General features: G+C 42.2%; 1 protein-coding gene across 1 annotated transcript; it reads left to right on the top strand.

The window, feature by feature from the left end:
• Positions 1-5,898: 5,898 nt before the first annotated feature.
• On the top strand, positions 5,899-6,915 carry LOC116161669 (chymotrypsin-1-like). Its single transcript, XM_031475102.1, has 3 exons — positions 5,899-6,039; positions 6,094-6,265; positions 6,313-6,915. Exons 1-3 carry the CDS (start codon positions 5,997-5,999, stop codon positions 6,863-6,865), a joined length of 768 nt encoding a protein of 255 aa, XP_031330962.1. The 5' UTR covers positions 5,899-5,996; the 3' UTR covers positions 6,866-6,915.
• The last annotated feature ends 9,129 nt before the right edge of the window (positions 6,916-16,044 follow it).

Below are 16,044 nucleotides of genomic sequence, written 5' to 3'. Positions count from 1 at the left end.
TACTGATACACTATAATTGAACCCCCAAAAATCAGATTGATCTGATTTTGAACCCATCTCCGGGGGTCCGGGAAAAGCGGAGATGTTCTTAAAGAAGAGAGAAAGGTTGGGCAACAGTGGTCCCGGCCACCATCTGCCGAAATAACAAATCTCTTCGGCGCTTAGCGATACCTGGCTAGCCGTCTGTCAACCTCCCAGTGGTGTCTCAGCACGTCTAATGGAACACTGAGTTTGGTGAATGACAGTCAGGCGAACCAAATCCAAGGTGCAACAGTTGGCGCCAAGAACTGCATAGCGAAGGGAGAGCTAGGTCCCGGGGTCGCTAGTCAGCCAACTCTGCCCCCCCCCCCTCACCTTTCACTTGGCACTTAAATATAAAAACCACTCCAGCAATAATGGACGCAATCCAAATGAAGCTAGGGTCATGGGAGACCCAACAAAAGCCTCAGGGAGGCCAGCAAGCTCAAGGCGAGAAGGCCAGGAAAAGGGGCAAGGTAGTTCTGTCCTCAGATTGGAGCGCAGATAGCGCCCTCCAAAAATCTCGTCCCATCTATTCTACACCTCCAAAGAAAACCTTACAGGGCATCAAAGTAGTGATTTTCTCGACAGACCCTAATTAAGGTACCATCCCCGACAAAAAATTCAATGGGCTGTAACTTTTGATCTAGTAGCTCGATCTTGGAACTGTTTGAAATTATGGATTCTACAGGCCACATTCTATAAGAAAATATTTTTTTCCGGTCGATCAGAGACAATTTTTTTTTCGGGTCAAAAAAAAAGCAGTGTTATACCTTCCTTTTATACCAAAAATCGACTGCAATTTTGACAGCGCCAATCGATAGCGCTGGTCGAGACCTTTCCAACGAGGGGTCGGAACGCATATCTACGACGCACCGTTCTCGAGATATTACGGTATGTCAGAATTGTTGGTCGAAACTTCAAACCGTAATATCTCGAGAACGGTACGTCGTAGATATACCCCTCATTGGAAAGGTCTCGACCGGCGCTGTCAGAATTTCGACAAAAAATTCAAAGGACTGTAGCTTTTGATCTAGTAGCCCAATCTTGGAACTGTTTGAAATTATGGATTCTACAGGCCACATTCTATAAGAAAATATTTTTTTCCGGTCGATCTGAGACAATTTTTTTCTCTGGGCCAAAAAAAAGGCACTGTATAACCTTCCTTTTTTACCAAAAATCGACTGCACCAAAATTTCTCGGGGAAAAAACTGTTACTTATTAATTTTGGTGCGTAGAATCCAAAAGGATTCGTACTTTTTCGATTAGACGTCTCAATCAAAAGTCAAAAGAATTTTTTTTTGGCCCAAGAAACGCCAAGCCAAATTTCGTATTAAATCTTTTCCAATTTGGTATCAGTAGGTTATAATGTGCGAGTAGGTGTTTCAGCTCCTAATACACGAAGTGACAATCCTTGTAAAATTTTGTCTGGCTATCAGGAGAACATAATAGTCGAGGAGGTCTTTTCCCATTACCCACAAAAATATTTCGAAGCCAAATTTCGTTTTAAATCTTTTCCAATTTGGTGTCAGGAGGTTATAATGTGCGAGGAGGTATTTCAGCTCCTAATGCACGAAGTGCCAATCCGAAAATTCTTGTAAAATTTTGTCTGGCTACCAGGAGAACATAATAGTCGAGTAGGCCTTTTCCCATTACCCACAAAAATATTTCGAAGCCAAATTTCGTTTTAAATCTTTTCCAATTTGGTGGCAGGAGGTTATAATGTGCGAGGAGGTATTTCAGCTCCTAATGCACGAAGTGCCAATCAGAAAATTCTTGTACAATTTTGTCTGGCTACCAGGAGAACATAATAGTCGAGGAGGTCTTTTCCGGTCACCCACAAAAATATTTCGAAGCCAAATTTCGTTTTAAATATTTTCCAATTTCGTATCAGGAGGTTATAATGTGCAAGGAGCTATTTCAGCTCCTAATGCACGAAGTGCCAATCAGAAAATTCTTGTAAAATTTTGTCTGGCTACCAGGAGAACATAATAGTTGAGGAGGTCTTTTCCGGTCACCCACAAAATATTTCGAAGCCAAATTTCGTTTTAAATCTTTTCCAATTTGGTGTCAGGAGGTTATAATGTGCGAGGAGGTATTTCAGCTCCTAATGCACGAAATGCCAATCAGAAAATTCTTGTACAATTTTGTCTGGCTACCAGGAGAACATAATAGTCGAAGAGGTCTTTTCCGGTCACCCACAAAATATTTCGAAGCCAAATTTCGTTTTAAATATTTCCCAATTTCGTATCAGGAGGTTATAATCTGCGAGGAGGTATTTCAGCTCCTAATGCACGAAGTGCCAATCAGAAAATTCTTGTAAAATTTTGTCTGGCTACCAGGAGAACATAATAGTCGAGGAGGTCTTTTCCCATCACCCACAAAAATATTTCGAAGCCAAATTTCGTTTTAAATCATTTCCAATTTGCTATCAGGACGATATAATGTGCGAGGAGGTGTTTCAGCTCCTAATACACGAAGGGACAAACAGAAAATGCTTGTACAATTTTGTCTGACTACCAGGAGAACATAATAGTTGAGGAGGGTGGTGATCTCGAAGGTGTAGAAGAAAACAGTCATGTCGAAGGAGGTGTGAAAGAAGATGATATGGAAGAAAAGTATGTCGAAGGGGAGGTGGTTCAAAATCATAACTTGGAAGAGTGTGATGAGGACCTTATTCGTAACACGTAAATATTCGCTTACACAATAACCGTTGAGGAGTTTAGCTTTCATTAATTCCGATACCTCATCTTTCGATTTCTTCGGCAATTTGTACCTTGCGATTTTTTCAGATTCTCAATTATTTGGTTATGTCGTTCTTCCTGCTCCACTTATTCTGTCCTTTATTTGGACTTCTTTGAACTGCCACACCCTCAACTTTTGCTGATATTTTATCCGGGTCGTTTTCTTCTCTCCATTCCTTCTCGTCCAATAAACCAGTGGCGTAGAAAACGGAAATGATTTAATATATGCGCTAAGCGCAAATTATGCGCCTTTTTTGAGAGACGCCCCTGACCGAGGAACAAAGGGCGTCTTGGGAAAGATTCTGGGAGACCGTAGAAGAAATTCCCATCGCCTCTCGCCTACGAAAGATGATCTCAAGAAAGAAAAACCAGCCTAGAGAGAGGAGGGTATCAAAAAGCCCGTTCTGCCAATCAATTTAACTACGGTTTCAGTGGCCGTATATTCACACCGGGGCCCGCTGGGCAATAGGTTATTACAACCTTTATAAATAAGCCGGGAGAGATGGAATTCTCCCAATTCTCCTTATAAAAGGGACTGAGACATTAACGCCCATTCTAGTAGAACGGTTTAGGGGGAGTTATTCCCTAAGATATATCCCCAAAGACTGGTGGAAGGTAGATGTGGTTGTTATTCCTAAGGACCAACCCAAGAGCGACCGACCTATCAGACTATATCGCCCTTCATCCTTCAAACTATGGAGAGAGTAATAGGGCAATACATAAGGGAAGACTTCCCCTTCTCACCAACCAATAAGCATACCAAAGGGACGTTCTACAAAGACTCCCCTCATAACCTCATCTTGAGAGATAGCTTTAAAGAGGTTCGCAGAGATCACTGGGCTCAAGGGGCTAGTGGATGCGCCCATCTACTTCTGCTCGGACAGACTGGCAGTTCTCAAGGCCGGGTCCGTTAACTTGGCCCCCCCACTGAGAGATTTCATACTCGTATTATTTTGAAATGATTGCGCTCGTTATGCGCTCATATGCGCCACCGATAATAACTCTTGCGCCATTATCGTTTTTTAGAAATCCGAAAAAACATTTGGGGGGGGGCCAAGTGAACGTAGCCCCCCCCAGTACGTGTTTTGTTCCTTGTAACTAGGTCACCTGATACATTTGGTTATGCGCTCAATTGAGCCACTTGAATTAAAGCTAACGCCACTACGGTTAAGCCATAAAAAATTTTTAAAAAGGGGGGGGGCTAACTTAACGTTTTCAAAAGTTACGTTTTTTAACATGTTTTTTCTACTACATCGTACCTTTCATCATGCGCTAAAATGCGCCGTAAACAAAAATCCTGGCGCCATTATAGTGTTTCAGAAACACTATACAGGGTGTTTTTTTGGGAGCTTTAGTTAAACGATTCTGAGAAAGTAAAATAGGTAGGTTTTTAAAATTTGTATTTAGGAGTTACTCCGAAGGCCGAATCGATGTAAAATATTTTCAAAATGGACGCACTTCCGGAAATAACTTTTGAAAACGCTAAGTTAGACCCTCCACTTTTTAAAATTTTTTTATGACAATGGCGCTAGCTTTAATTCAAGTGGCGCAATTGAGCTCATAACCAGATGTATCAAGTGGCACAAATACCGGTAGCAAAATGCGTTATGGGGGATTCCGTTCACTTGCCCCCCCCCTCCCAAATATATTTAAGGATAACCAAAAACAATAATGGCGCAAAGATATGTTTTTACGGCGCATTTCAGCGCATACCTGAGAGTACAATTTCGTATGAAAAGATGTTAAAAAAAAGTAACTTTTAAAAACGTTAAGTTGGCTCCCCCACTTTTTGAAAATTTGTCACGGCTTAACCGTAATGGCGCTAGCTTTAATTCAAGTGGCGCAATTGAGCGCATAACCAAATGTATCAGGTGACCTAGTTACAAGGGACAAAATACGTACTGGGGTGGGGGCTACGTTCACTTGGCCCCCCCAAATGTTTTTTTCGGATTTCTAAAAAACGATAATGGCGCAAGAGTTATTATCGGTGGCGCATAGGAGCGCATAACGAGCGCATTCATTTCAAAATAATACGACTATGAAATCTCTCAGTGGGGGGGCCAAGTTAACGGACCCCTCAAGGCCCTAATAGCCTTCTCTCTAACCACCAAGCCACTCATGGAATACCACACAACACTGGAGAAAATAGGTAGACGTAATCGAGTTACGTTAGTGTGGGTGTCAGGGAACGTGAGGGCAGCCGGTAACAGAGAGGCTGACCACTTCGCTAAGGACCGAAACCATACTGTGGAGCATCAGCAAGTCAAGCTGGAGGAGTGATAAAAAATCAGCTCAGAACAGAGTGGAAGAGTCCATGGGATTATGTCCTTGGACTAAGACAATCCAAGAAACTGATTAGTTGCCAGGAGACTAAAACCGGGCCGTTGCTAGCACTCAGAAAAAGTGAACTAAGGTTGTTTGGACGCTGCCTCCTGAAATATCATCTCCAAAAAATGGGAGTAAATTCTCAAGAGGATAACATAGGACGCCTCTGCTTCCAGGAGGAAAAGACAGCGGAACACGTATTCTGCTGGTGTGAGGCTGTATCCTGACAAAGAAAAGAAGACCTGGCCGAGGTTACAATAGTCCCTCAGCACATCAGGGAGCTGCATCCGGAGAGGATCCTAAAATATTTTAACTTTCCATATCTCCCAGACCCCTCGGTGTAGCATCCTTCGAAGTACTTCTTAAGAGAAGACGAAATGATAATTTTTTCACAAAAAAAATGATGAGATTTTTCAAGTCATTAAAAAACTCGATAACCATTGCACCTCCAGTACTCCAAAGGAGCCTTTATACCGTCATAAAATGAGGCCTTGAGGTTCCGAAAAAATGAATCATCCAGGTAACTTGAAAAGTCCCACGGCCGGCGTCAAGGTTGATAAGGTAAACAGGGGCAATTTTCCTGGTATGGCACCCTTTAACTCGAATTACAAATAATATCCGAGACCAAGAAGGTCTCCGAACGGAGGCAACCTTAACAATCCCTGGGCCGTAATTTGCAAATGGCTTCAAACGCTCTGAAGCACGAAAGGTGTTGCCATGCCGAAGCACATGATTCAGTTTAAGATTACGATCCACTTCAAAGCTGATTCTTTGCTGTTATCAGGGGGACTTACACGAGCGTTTCTCAAAATCGAATCTTAAGTAGACTTGCCGATTAGATTACCGATAGTAATGGTATTTAAACTGCAATGTCCGTTTCACAATTTACTTCTTTAGTATAACGAAACCATGGACACCATGTATCTACTTGTTGCCGCCATTTTTGCTTTAAGTATTAATTTTCGTTCTTTTTGTGTTACTCGTACCACTAATTCCATTTTTGTAGGTTTGACAAGCGTCGAATCGAACTTGGAGCCGAGAATTGTTGGAGGAAAAAAGGCTAAGATAAGCGACTTTCCCTTTTTCGTCTCGATCCGTACGTATCCCAACAAATATGTTTGCGGTGGAGCGATTATCGACGATTTTTGGGTTGCAACGGCTGCGCAGTGCGTCAGGGGGTGAGTGGACAGTTGTCAAGGATCCAGTGTGGACAGTCTTTTTTTAGTGTGAGCCCGAACAATCTGTTCGTGGTGGCTGGAGTGGCAGCACTGAACGAAACTGGAGACCGGTACGCCGTCCAAGCCGTCCAAATCCATCCCTGGTTCAATCCGACCATGAAGACAAACGATACCGCCCTATTGAAGCTCACCAGAAAGCTATCCGGTAAAAATATCAAAAAGATAGAGATGACCAAGGAGGCCATTAAAGACGGAAAGGACATGGAGCTCTGCGGACACGGTGCAACCGGATATCCCTTCAAAAACGCCTCCATCAATCTCATGGCCATTGAACTGAAGTCCATTGCCAGTGACCAATGTAGTACGCTCCACAATCGGCCGATAACTAACTACAACCTCTGCACGAAGGGAAAATCTGCCAAAGGCGCGTGTGTCGGTGACGTCGGTAGCCCCTTGATAGTTCGAGGAGGAATTTTCGGAACCACAAAGCTTCACGGAATTGTCTCTTGGGGAACGTCTCCTTGTGCCCAAGGCAAACCCGATGTTTACTCATCGATTGCCGCAATAAGACCATGGATTCGAACCGTGTGTGGATGTTAATTAAACACTTGTAACTACTGTATGCGCAATAAAGCTTTTTTTGCACTAGACGTCATTGTACCTTGGGTGGGATCCTGTTTAGCCTGAGTTGCTTCACCCTCCTCGGTTCCAGATACCACAGTGACAGACCACGTGCTCGGTAGTTTCATCTGCCTCACCCCAGAAACTGCACGTGGGCTCCTCCACAAGCCCAATGTTATCCAGGGGATAGTTGACCATGACCATCCAGTGCCCAGATTTATCAAGGGGCCTTGTTAAAAAGACTTGAAATTGACTGGTCACGCAGTTTTTAATCCTGGCCCCGACAACGGAGGATATCTCCCGCACGGAACCCTCACTTATTGCCCCGGGTCTTTCAAAAGGATCTTACGAAGTTTTTGCACTTCAGGAAGACCCTCCATGTTGCCACAGAAAGTCCTCTATGACCTTCTCCAGACACCCGGTAGTAATTCCAACGATCCTTCGAGGTCGATAACGAGCTCCCTACGTCACAACGTGACGAGCGAGGACCCCCGCGTGCGCTTGGGCCAATGGAGTGCCCGATAGGATGCCACCATATGCGAGGGGGACCCTACCAGGCTCCTTGCTACGGAAGATTCTCCTCCACAAACTCGTCCTGAATCCAAAATTTGGCATCTGGGGGCACTTTATGGTGGTAGTTTTGTCATTCGGGAGCCCATATAACACAACCATCCCTGCAACCACCCCAAGACCTAATAAAAGGGACGGTCCCTTCCAACCAGTCCAAGATCCCCTGGTCCTCGCATTTGGGCAAAATGGCATCCTGCAGATTCCAGCAGGTCGGTCCCCTGAGCCAACGACCTAGACGCAGCTTTAGGCTCTGGCGCAGTAGGAACATTTATGGAACGCAACAATACGGTGACTGCTAAAGGCATGAGGAACTCGGTGTCTTAGACTAATACAATTTCAAAAACAGAAGGAGCAAAGTCCTCGAAAACTGTTGGTGAAATCTGTCAGGTATCACAGATCCTCCAGAACCGTAAGATTTTTCAGATTTTTTAAGATTCTTCGGATTCTTCGGACTCTTCGGACTCTTCAGACTCATCAGATTCCTCAGATTCCTCAGATTCCTCAGAGTCCTCAGATTCCTCAGATTCTTCAGATTCTTCAGATTCTTCAGATTCTTCAGATTCTTCAGATTCTTCAGATTCTTCAGATTCTTCAGATTCTTCAGATTTTTCAGATTTTTCAGATTCTTCAGGTTCTTCAGATTCTTCAGATTCTTCAGATTCTTCAGATTCTTCAGATTCTTCAGATTCTTCAGATTCTTCAGATTCTTCAGATTCTTCAGATTCTTCAGATTCTTTAGATTCTTCAGATTCTTCAGATTCTTCAGATTCTTCAGATTCTTCAGATTCTTCAGATTCTTCAGATTCTTCAGATTCTTCAGATTCTTCAAATTCTTCAGATTCTTCAGATTCTTCAGATTCTTCAGATTCTTCAGATTCTTCAGATTCTTCAGATTCTTCAGATTCTTCAGATTCTTCAGATTCTCAGATTCTTCAGATTCTTCAGATTCTTCAGATTCTTCAGATTCTTCAGATTCTTCAGATTCTTCAGATTCTTCAGATTCTTCAGATTCTTCAAATCCCTCAGATCTCTCAGATCCCTCAGGTTCCTCAGATTCCACAGATTCCTCAGATCCCTCAAATCCTTCAGATCCATCAGATCCCTCTGATCCGTCAGATCCATCAGATCCCTCAGATCACGCAGAACTCTCAGATTTCTCAGATCTCTCACATCCCTCAGATCCGTCAACTCCTTCAGATCTATCAAATCTCTCTGATCCGCCAGATCCGCCAAATCCGTTGGATCCGTCAGATCCCTCAGATCCCTCAGATCCCGCAGAACCCTCCGATTTCTCAGATCCCTCAGACCTCTCAGATCTCTCAGACCCCTCAGATCCCTCAGATCCCTCAGATCCCTCAGATCCTTCAGATCCATCAAATCCCTTTGATCCGTCAGATCCATCAGATGCGTCAGGTCCGTCAGATCTGTCAGGTTTCTCAGATCCCTTAGATCTCAGATCCCTCAGATCTCAGGTCCCTCAGATCTCAGATCCCTCAAATCCGTCAGATCCTTCCGATCGATCAGATCCGTCAGATCCGGCAGATCCGTTAGATCCCTCAGATCCCGCAGAACCCGCAGAACCCTCAGATCCCGCAGATTCCTCAGATCTATCAAATCCCTTTGATTCGTCAGATCCGTCAGATGCGTCAGGTCCGTCAGATCCGTCAGATCCCTCAAATCCTTCAGATCCTACCCATCCATCAGATCCCTCAGGTTCCTCATATCTCATATCCCGAAGACCTCAGATCCCCAAGACCTCAGGTCTCTTAAATCTCTCAGATCCCTCAGATTCCTCAAATCCTTCAGATCCTACCCATCCATCAGATCCCTCTGATCCGTCAGATCCATCAAATCCCTCAGATCCCGCAGAACCGTCAGATCCCTCAGATCCCTCAAATCCTTCAGATCCTTCAGATCCATCAGATCTCTCTTATCCATCAGATCCCTCAGATCCCTCAGGTTCTTTAATCCCTCAGGTTCTTTAGATCCCTCAGATCTCAGATCCCCAAGACCTCAGATCCCTCAGATTGCTCAGATACCTTAAATCTCTCAGATCCCTCAGATTCCTCAGATCCTTCAAATCCTTCAGATGCTTCAGATCTCTCTTATCTCTCAGATCTGTCAGATCCGGCAAAACCCTCAGATTTCTCAGATTCCTCAGGTTCCTCAGATCCCTCAGATGTCTCAGATCCCTCAGATGTCTCAGATCCATCAGATGTCTCAGATCCCTCAGATCTCTCAGATCCCTCAGATCTCTCACACCCATCAGATCCCTCAGATCCATCAGATCCCTTTGATACGTCAGATCCATCAGATCCCTCAGATCCCTCACATCCCTCAGATCCCTCAGAACCCTCCGATTCCTCCGATTCCTCAGATCCCTCAGATTCCCCAGATCCATTCAGATCTCTCAGATCCCTCAGATCCCTCAGATCCCTCAGATCCCTCAGATCCTTCAGGTTCCTCATATCTCATATCCCGAAGACCTCATATCCCGAAGACCTCAGATCCCCAAGACCTCAGATCCCTTAAATCTCTCAGATCCCTTAGATTCCTCAGATCCCTCAAATCCTTCAGATCCTACCCATCCATCAGATCCCTCTGATCCGTCAGATCCATCAAATCCCTCAGATCCCGCAGAACCGTCAAATCCCTCAGATCCCTCAAATCCTTCAGATCCATCAGATCTCTCTTATCCATCAGATCCCTCAGATCCCTCAGGTTCTTTAGATCCCTCAGGTTCTTTAGATCCCTCAGATCTCAGATCCCCAAGACCTCAGATCCCTCAGACTGCTCAGATCCCTTAAATCTCTCAGATCCCTCAGATTCCTCAGATCCCTCAAATCCTTCAGATCCTTCAGATCTCTCTTATCCCTCAGATCTGTCAGATCCGGCAAAACCCTCAGATTTCTCAGATCCCTCAGGTGCCTCAGATCCCTCAGATGTCTCAGATCCCTCGGATGTCTCAGATGTCTCAGATCCATCAGATGTCTCAGATCCCTCAGATCTCTCAGATCCCTCAGATCCCTCAGATCCGTTAGCTCCGTCATATCCATCAGATCCGTCAGATCCTTCAGATCCCTCACATCCCTCAGATGCCTCAGAACCCTCCGATTCCTCCGATTCCTCAGATCCCTCAGATTCCCCAGATCCATTCAGATCTCTCAGATCCCTCAGATCCGCAAGATCCTCCAGAGAACCCTGAAATCCTTCAGATCCCTCAGATCATTCAGTTCCTTCAAATCTGTCCCAAGGAGTCTGCTTGACCAAGACAAGCAGGACAATCGTGACACTTTTGTATTCCGTTTTGTGCTTGTTTGACCCCAAGTCCCAACACTTCAATTTGCTTCTTAGTTCCCAGTTCCAAATGTTCGACATCTCCTCTAGTAGGTGGAGGTTCTTAACTTTTGCTTGCGGACGACTAACCACAACTTTAAAGATCTGGATACTTAAACCGGAAACTCAAACACTTGAAACCCAAAAGCATATCTTGAAATTTGGGGTTTGTGCTTCTAGATGTACCCTTAGACGCCTCTTGGAGTTTTTAGATGCTCTATAACCCTCGAAGTCACCATCTGGAACTTATTTGCTGAGAAAACAGAGCGCCGTTCTGTTGCTCCTGAGACACATAAGCGACACGGCGTCGAAATGCAATGGATTAGGATTTTACTATATTTCAAGTCATTATTTTGGTTCCAAAAAGATCCATACAGGGGACCTTGAATCAAGCATATTGCAGAATTGCAATGGTCCAGTAATGTGGACGGCATCTTCAGATGTATTTAATAAAGGTAAAAAACGGATGGGAGACGCCAAAGCAGAGAAACTAACACTGACCCTTAGATATGAGTTCTGAGCAAATATTATTAAACTAAAATAGGCATGTGTATCTAAAGTACGTTAGACGACAACAATCCCATACAAAGCAAGATACTAGTAATTACCGATAACCCAAGCAGTAGTTTTAGTGGAACCACGTGGTGACCAAACTTGAACGAATATTGCCAGAGTTACTGCCATCTAATTGATTCTATTACGTGGTCGTCACCAAAATGGGGAACACTTTTGTGGTGACAGCCACGTTTAAACCAAGTGGTTGTCAATTTCGCTCAATTCTTAAACCAACCAAAGATGGATGCTTCGATTCAAACCATTGCGCAATAACCTTAATAGTAATTACAACCTTCTCCATCTTGGTCTCTACCAGTAAGCTCTGGAACAGTGCCAATTTCGAAAGCTAACGACGACAAACCAAACCAGTAACCATACTACGGGCTGGTTGACCCATGTTCCCGTTTTTTTTTCTTTAAAATTAGTCTTCCGAATGGAAAAAAGTTTCTTGGAACTAGGAATCATTAATACTGTGGACGAGGATCCCAATTAAAAATTCACAGGAGTTTATTTTGCTATAATACTGGAAGCTTTTGAAACTTTCCAAATTCAAGGGCCTTATAAACTTTGACGAGTTTGAATCTCACGGCAACCTCACCAGAGATGTCGACTAACATTTTTAACAAAGGGAATGTTTCATTTGCATGATGAAAGGTCGAAAGGGTGGTTCTGTTATTGCCTCAAATTTCCGGAAAAGGCACGAAGGAATTTCAAGATGCAGAACTGCAGAAAGTCTTAGTGGAAGTGGCCAAATCCATTGTTCCGTGTAAGAAAATAACGCGTAGGCGGCTATCGATAAAGTACTAAGGAAGGCAGATAAGGAGATATCTAGGGGCTACCGTGGGGTTACCTATAGCAGATATTTTGGTGGTGAAAGGCACTTGTCCAGGAGAAAGACAGAAGGGCATTGAAGAAGGAGAACAATAGTGGAGACCATAACCTGTCCAGGAGATTCAAGATTGGTTTTTCGACTGTTCAGCTGGTTGACATCGCGTGTGTGTACTGACGTGGCTATCGCATTATCGAAATACTATCAATTGAATACCAAAATTATTTTTTATCTACGTACTCGACACCAGATATGGTTTTTAAACTATTTACCCAAATTTGTTAATATTGCGTTTTAAATTAATCGAAATTCCATTAATTAAACAATCCATGTACGACAAGATAAAAAAAAGGCGTAAAACTAAACTGGCGAATTCAATACGTTGCAAGTGGCATTCATTCATCTGCCTAGCGTCTTCAAGAACGCTAACTATGCTGCCATAATCTCTTGGTGGAGCACGAATGAATGGAAGGAATGCCATTTTTGAATTTTGGAAATTCAGACCTTGCGTTATCATCTCCATAAATCAGTTTTTGGCACCCTTTAGATTTAACTTCCTACACCTTCCTTCTTGTTCCATCAAGGAGCCAGCGAGAGTCGAGTTAACAGTGTGAAAACATGGAATTGTGCAATAGATCTTTTCGTAACTGCGAATTACCACTCACTGGAGGTAGAATAGTACTAGTCCTTGTCTTCAAAGTGTGTCTCTACCACACTTGCACCTGAAAGGTCATCAGTTCGCGTATAGCTCCACTCTTCGTCAACATGGTGAATCAGTTCATTTGCCATTATGGTTTTTCTTGTCCAAGTTACAAAGCGGCCAATTTCCATGGGACAGAATCCACCAAAACACATCATACGTCATCCTCAAAGTGATTCAGGCGCAATTAAAAGTTATAATTAGAAACCCTTATCGGAGATGAAGTGGATGGATAGTCTATCTTCATTCATTTAATTGATACCGTTTAGATAAACGGAAAACATGTTTGTTTCAACGGTGCACTTTGTCCTCCTTTGGACGACGGAAGTGTGAAACAAATCCGTCACCTCAACAGTCCGTTCCACAGATCATTCACTGGATGGCTACATGCAAAAGGGGTGGCCACAAACCGTTATCACAACCTGCATGTGCGACTTTTTTTCAATGCACTCGTTGACTTGGAAGTGCAGCCGTACTTCAAGGAGTCGCTTTCCTTAGTTCATAGTGATGCATGTGTCTTGCTGGGTTCAATAAATATTTGGTGCAAAATACAATTTAGATAATGAACTCCAAGGTGACTGAGAAGGTGACAATTTACTGCATTGGACAACTAAATACGCATCCATACTGGAATCCCGGAACTGAATGCCACCCCCGCCACCCGTGTCGTGATTATAGGAATTAGAAGCTCAATTTAAAGGTTTCGAAGAAGAAATGGCCGCCACTTTCTGGAAATGATCGTATGGAAACAGAGCCTCCATAATTTACAGAATCTGCAATAGCGAACTATGGCGATGCCTAATCCACATCCCAGACGGTTTCAAAAGTCATTAATCATTCCCACATCTTTCCCAAAACAAGCTGACTCAAAAGTTTCCAGGGCGAGTTTATCTCATGACCACTTCACCGAAGTAATTCCAAGTTACGGATGTGAAAGCCGACACTAAACCTAGACTGTAGGGAGCCCCAGGTAATTAAAAAACACCATACACAAAATAGATGTGTAAAAGTGACGCCTATTATATTGACCGCATTCAACCATAAATTCATCACAATCGAAATTTGTCTGGGGAGCACTTTAGAACTTCTTCTTTGCTTATTTCGCAGAAAAATTCAAACTTATTGCTCTCGTTACGGACCCCAAGGGTTCGGTAAGCGGAAAAACTCCAGTACATACTGTAAATTTTACTGTAAGTTTTGTAGATCAACGAACGCATATTCTATAGATCCTCTAGCACTTAGATTTTGTATATTCTCAAAGTCCTGTAGGCTCTGTAGGTTCCTGTAGTAGACTCTGTGGATTCTGTGGACTCTGTGAATTCTGTAGATTTTGTAGTAGATTCTGTAGTAGATCCTGTGCATTCAGTAGATACTGTAGATTCTATGGATTGTGTGTATTCTGAAGATTCTGTAGAGTTTTTAGATTCTGTAGATTCTGTGGATTCTGTAGATTCTGTGGATTCTGTAGATTCTGTAGATTCTGTGGATTCTGTAGATTCTGTAGATTCTGTAGATTCTGTAGATTCTGTAGATTCTGTAGATTCTGTAGATTCTGTAGATTCTGTAGATTCTGTAGATTCTGTAGATTCTGTAGATTCTGCTGATTCTATAGATTCAGCAGATTCTGTAGATTCTGTAGATTCTGTAGATTCTGTAGATTCTGTAGATTCTGTAGATTCTGTAGATTCTGTAGATTCTGTAGATTCTGTAGATTCTGTAGATTTTGTAGATTCTGTAGATTCTGTAGATTCTGTAGATTCTATAGATTCTGTAGATTCTGTAGATTCTGTGTAGATTCTGTAGATTCTGTAGATTCTGTAGATTCTGTAGATTCTGTAGATTCTGTAGATTCTGTAGATTCTGTAGATTCTGTAGATTCTGTAGATTCTGTAGGTTATGTAGGAATATGTAGATTCTGTAAATTTTGTAGATTCTGTAGATTATGTAGATTCTGTAGATTCTGTAGATTCTGTAGATTATGTAGATTTTGTAGATTCTGTAGGTTATGTAGGTTATGTAGATTCTGTAGATTCTGTAGATTCTGTAGATTCTATAGATTCTGTAGGATATGTAGGAATATGTAGATTCTGTAAATTTTGTAGATTCTGTAGATTCTGTAGAATCTGTAGATTCTGTAGATTCTGTAGATTCTGTAGATTCTATAAATTCTGCAGGTTATGTAGGAATATGTAGATTCTGTAGATTCTGTAGACTCTGTAGATTTTGTAGATTCTGTAAATTCTGTAGATTCTGTGGATTCTGTAGATTCTGTAGATTCTGTAGATTCTGTAGATTCTATAGATTCTGTAGGTTATGTAGGAATATGTAAATTCTGTAGATTCTGTAGATTCTGTAGATTCTGTAGATTCTGTAGATTCTGTAGATTATGTATATTCTGTAGATTATGTAGATTCTGTAGATTCTGAAGATTCTGTGGATTCTGTAGATTCTATAGATTCTGTAGGAATATGTAGATTCTGTAGATGCTGTAGATTCTGTAGGTTATGTAGGTTATGTAGATTCTGTAGATTTGGTAGATTCTGCAGATCCTGTAGATTCTATAGATTCTGTAGGTTGTGTAGGTTATGTAGATTCTGTAGATTCTGTAGATTCTGTAGATTCTGTAGATTCTGTAGGTTATGTAGGAATATGTAGATTCTGTAAATTTTGTAGATTCTGTAGATTATGTAGATTCTGTAGATTCTGTAGATTCTGTAGATTATGTAGATTTTGTAGATTCTGTAGGTTATGTAGGTTATGTAGATTCTGTAGATTCTGTAGATTCTGTAGATTCTATAGATTCTGTAGGATATGTAGGAATATGTAGATTCTGTAAATTTTGTAGATTCTGTAGATTCTGTAGAATCTGTAGATTCTGTAGATTCTGTAGATTCTGTAGATTCTATAAATTCTGCAGGTTATGTAGGAATATGTAGATTCTGTAGATTCTGTAGACTCTGTAGATTTTGTAGATTCTGTAAATTCTGTAGATTCTGTGGATTCTGTAGATTCTGTAGATTCTGTAGATTCTGTAGATTCTATAGATTCTGTAGGTTATGTAGGAATATGTAAATTCTGTAGATTCTGTAGATTCTGTAGATTCTGTAGATTCTGTAGATTCTGTAGATTATGTATATTCTGTAGATTATGTAGATTCTGTAGATTCTG

Source organism: Photinus pyralis, unplaced genomic scaffold (genome assembly GCF_008802855.1).
Source record: "Photinus pyralis isolate 1611_PpyrPB1 unplaced genomic scaffold, Ppyr1.3 Ppyr1.4_LG10, whole genome shotgun sequence".
Taxonomy (NCBI): Eukaryota; Metazoa; Arthropoda; class Insecta; order Coleoptera; family Lampyridae; genus Photinus; species Photinus pyralis.
Note: the sequence above shows the minus strand (reverse complement) of the source record. Positions and strands in the feature narration are given on the sequence as shown.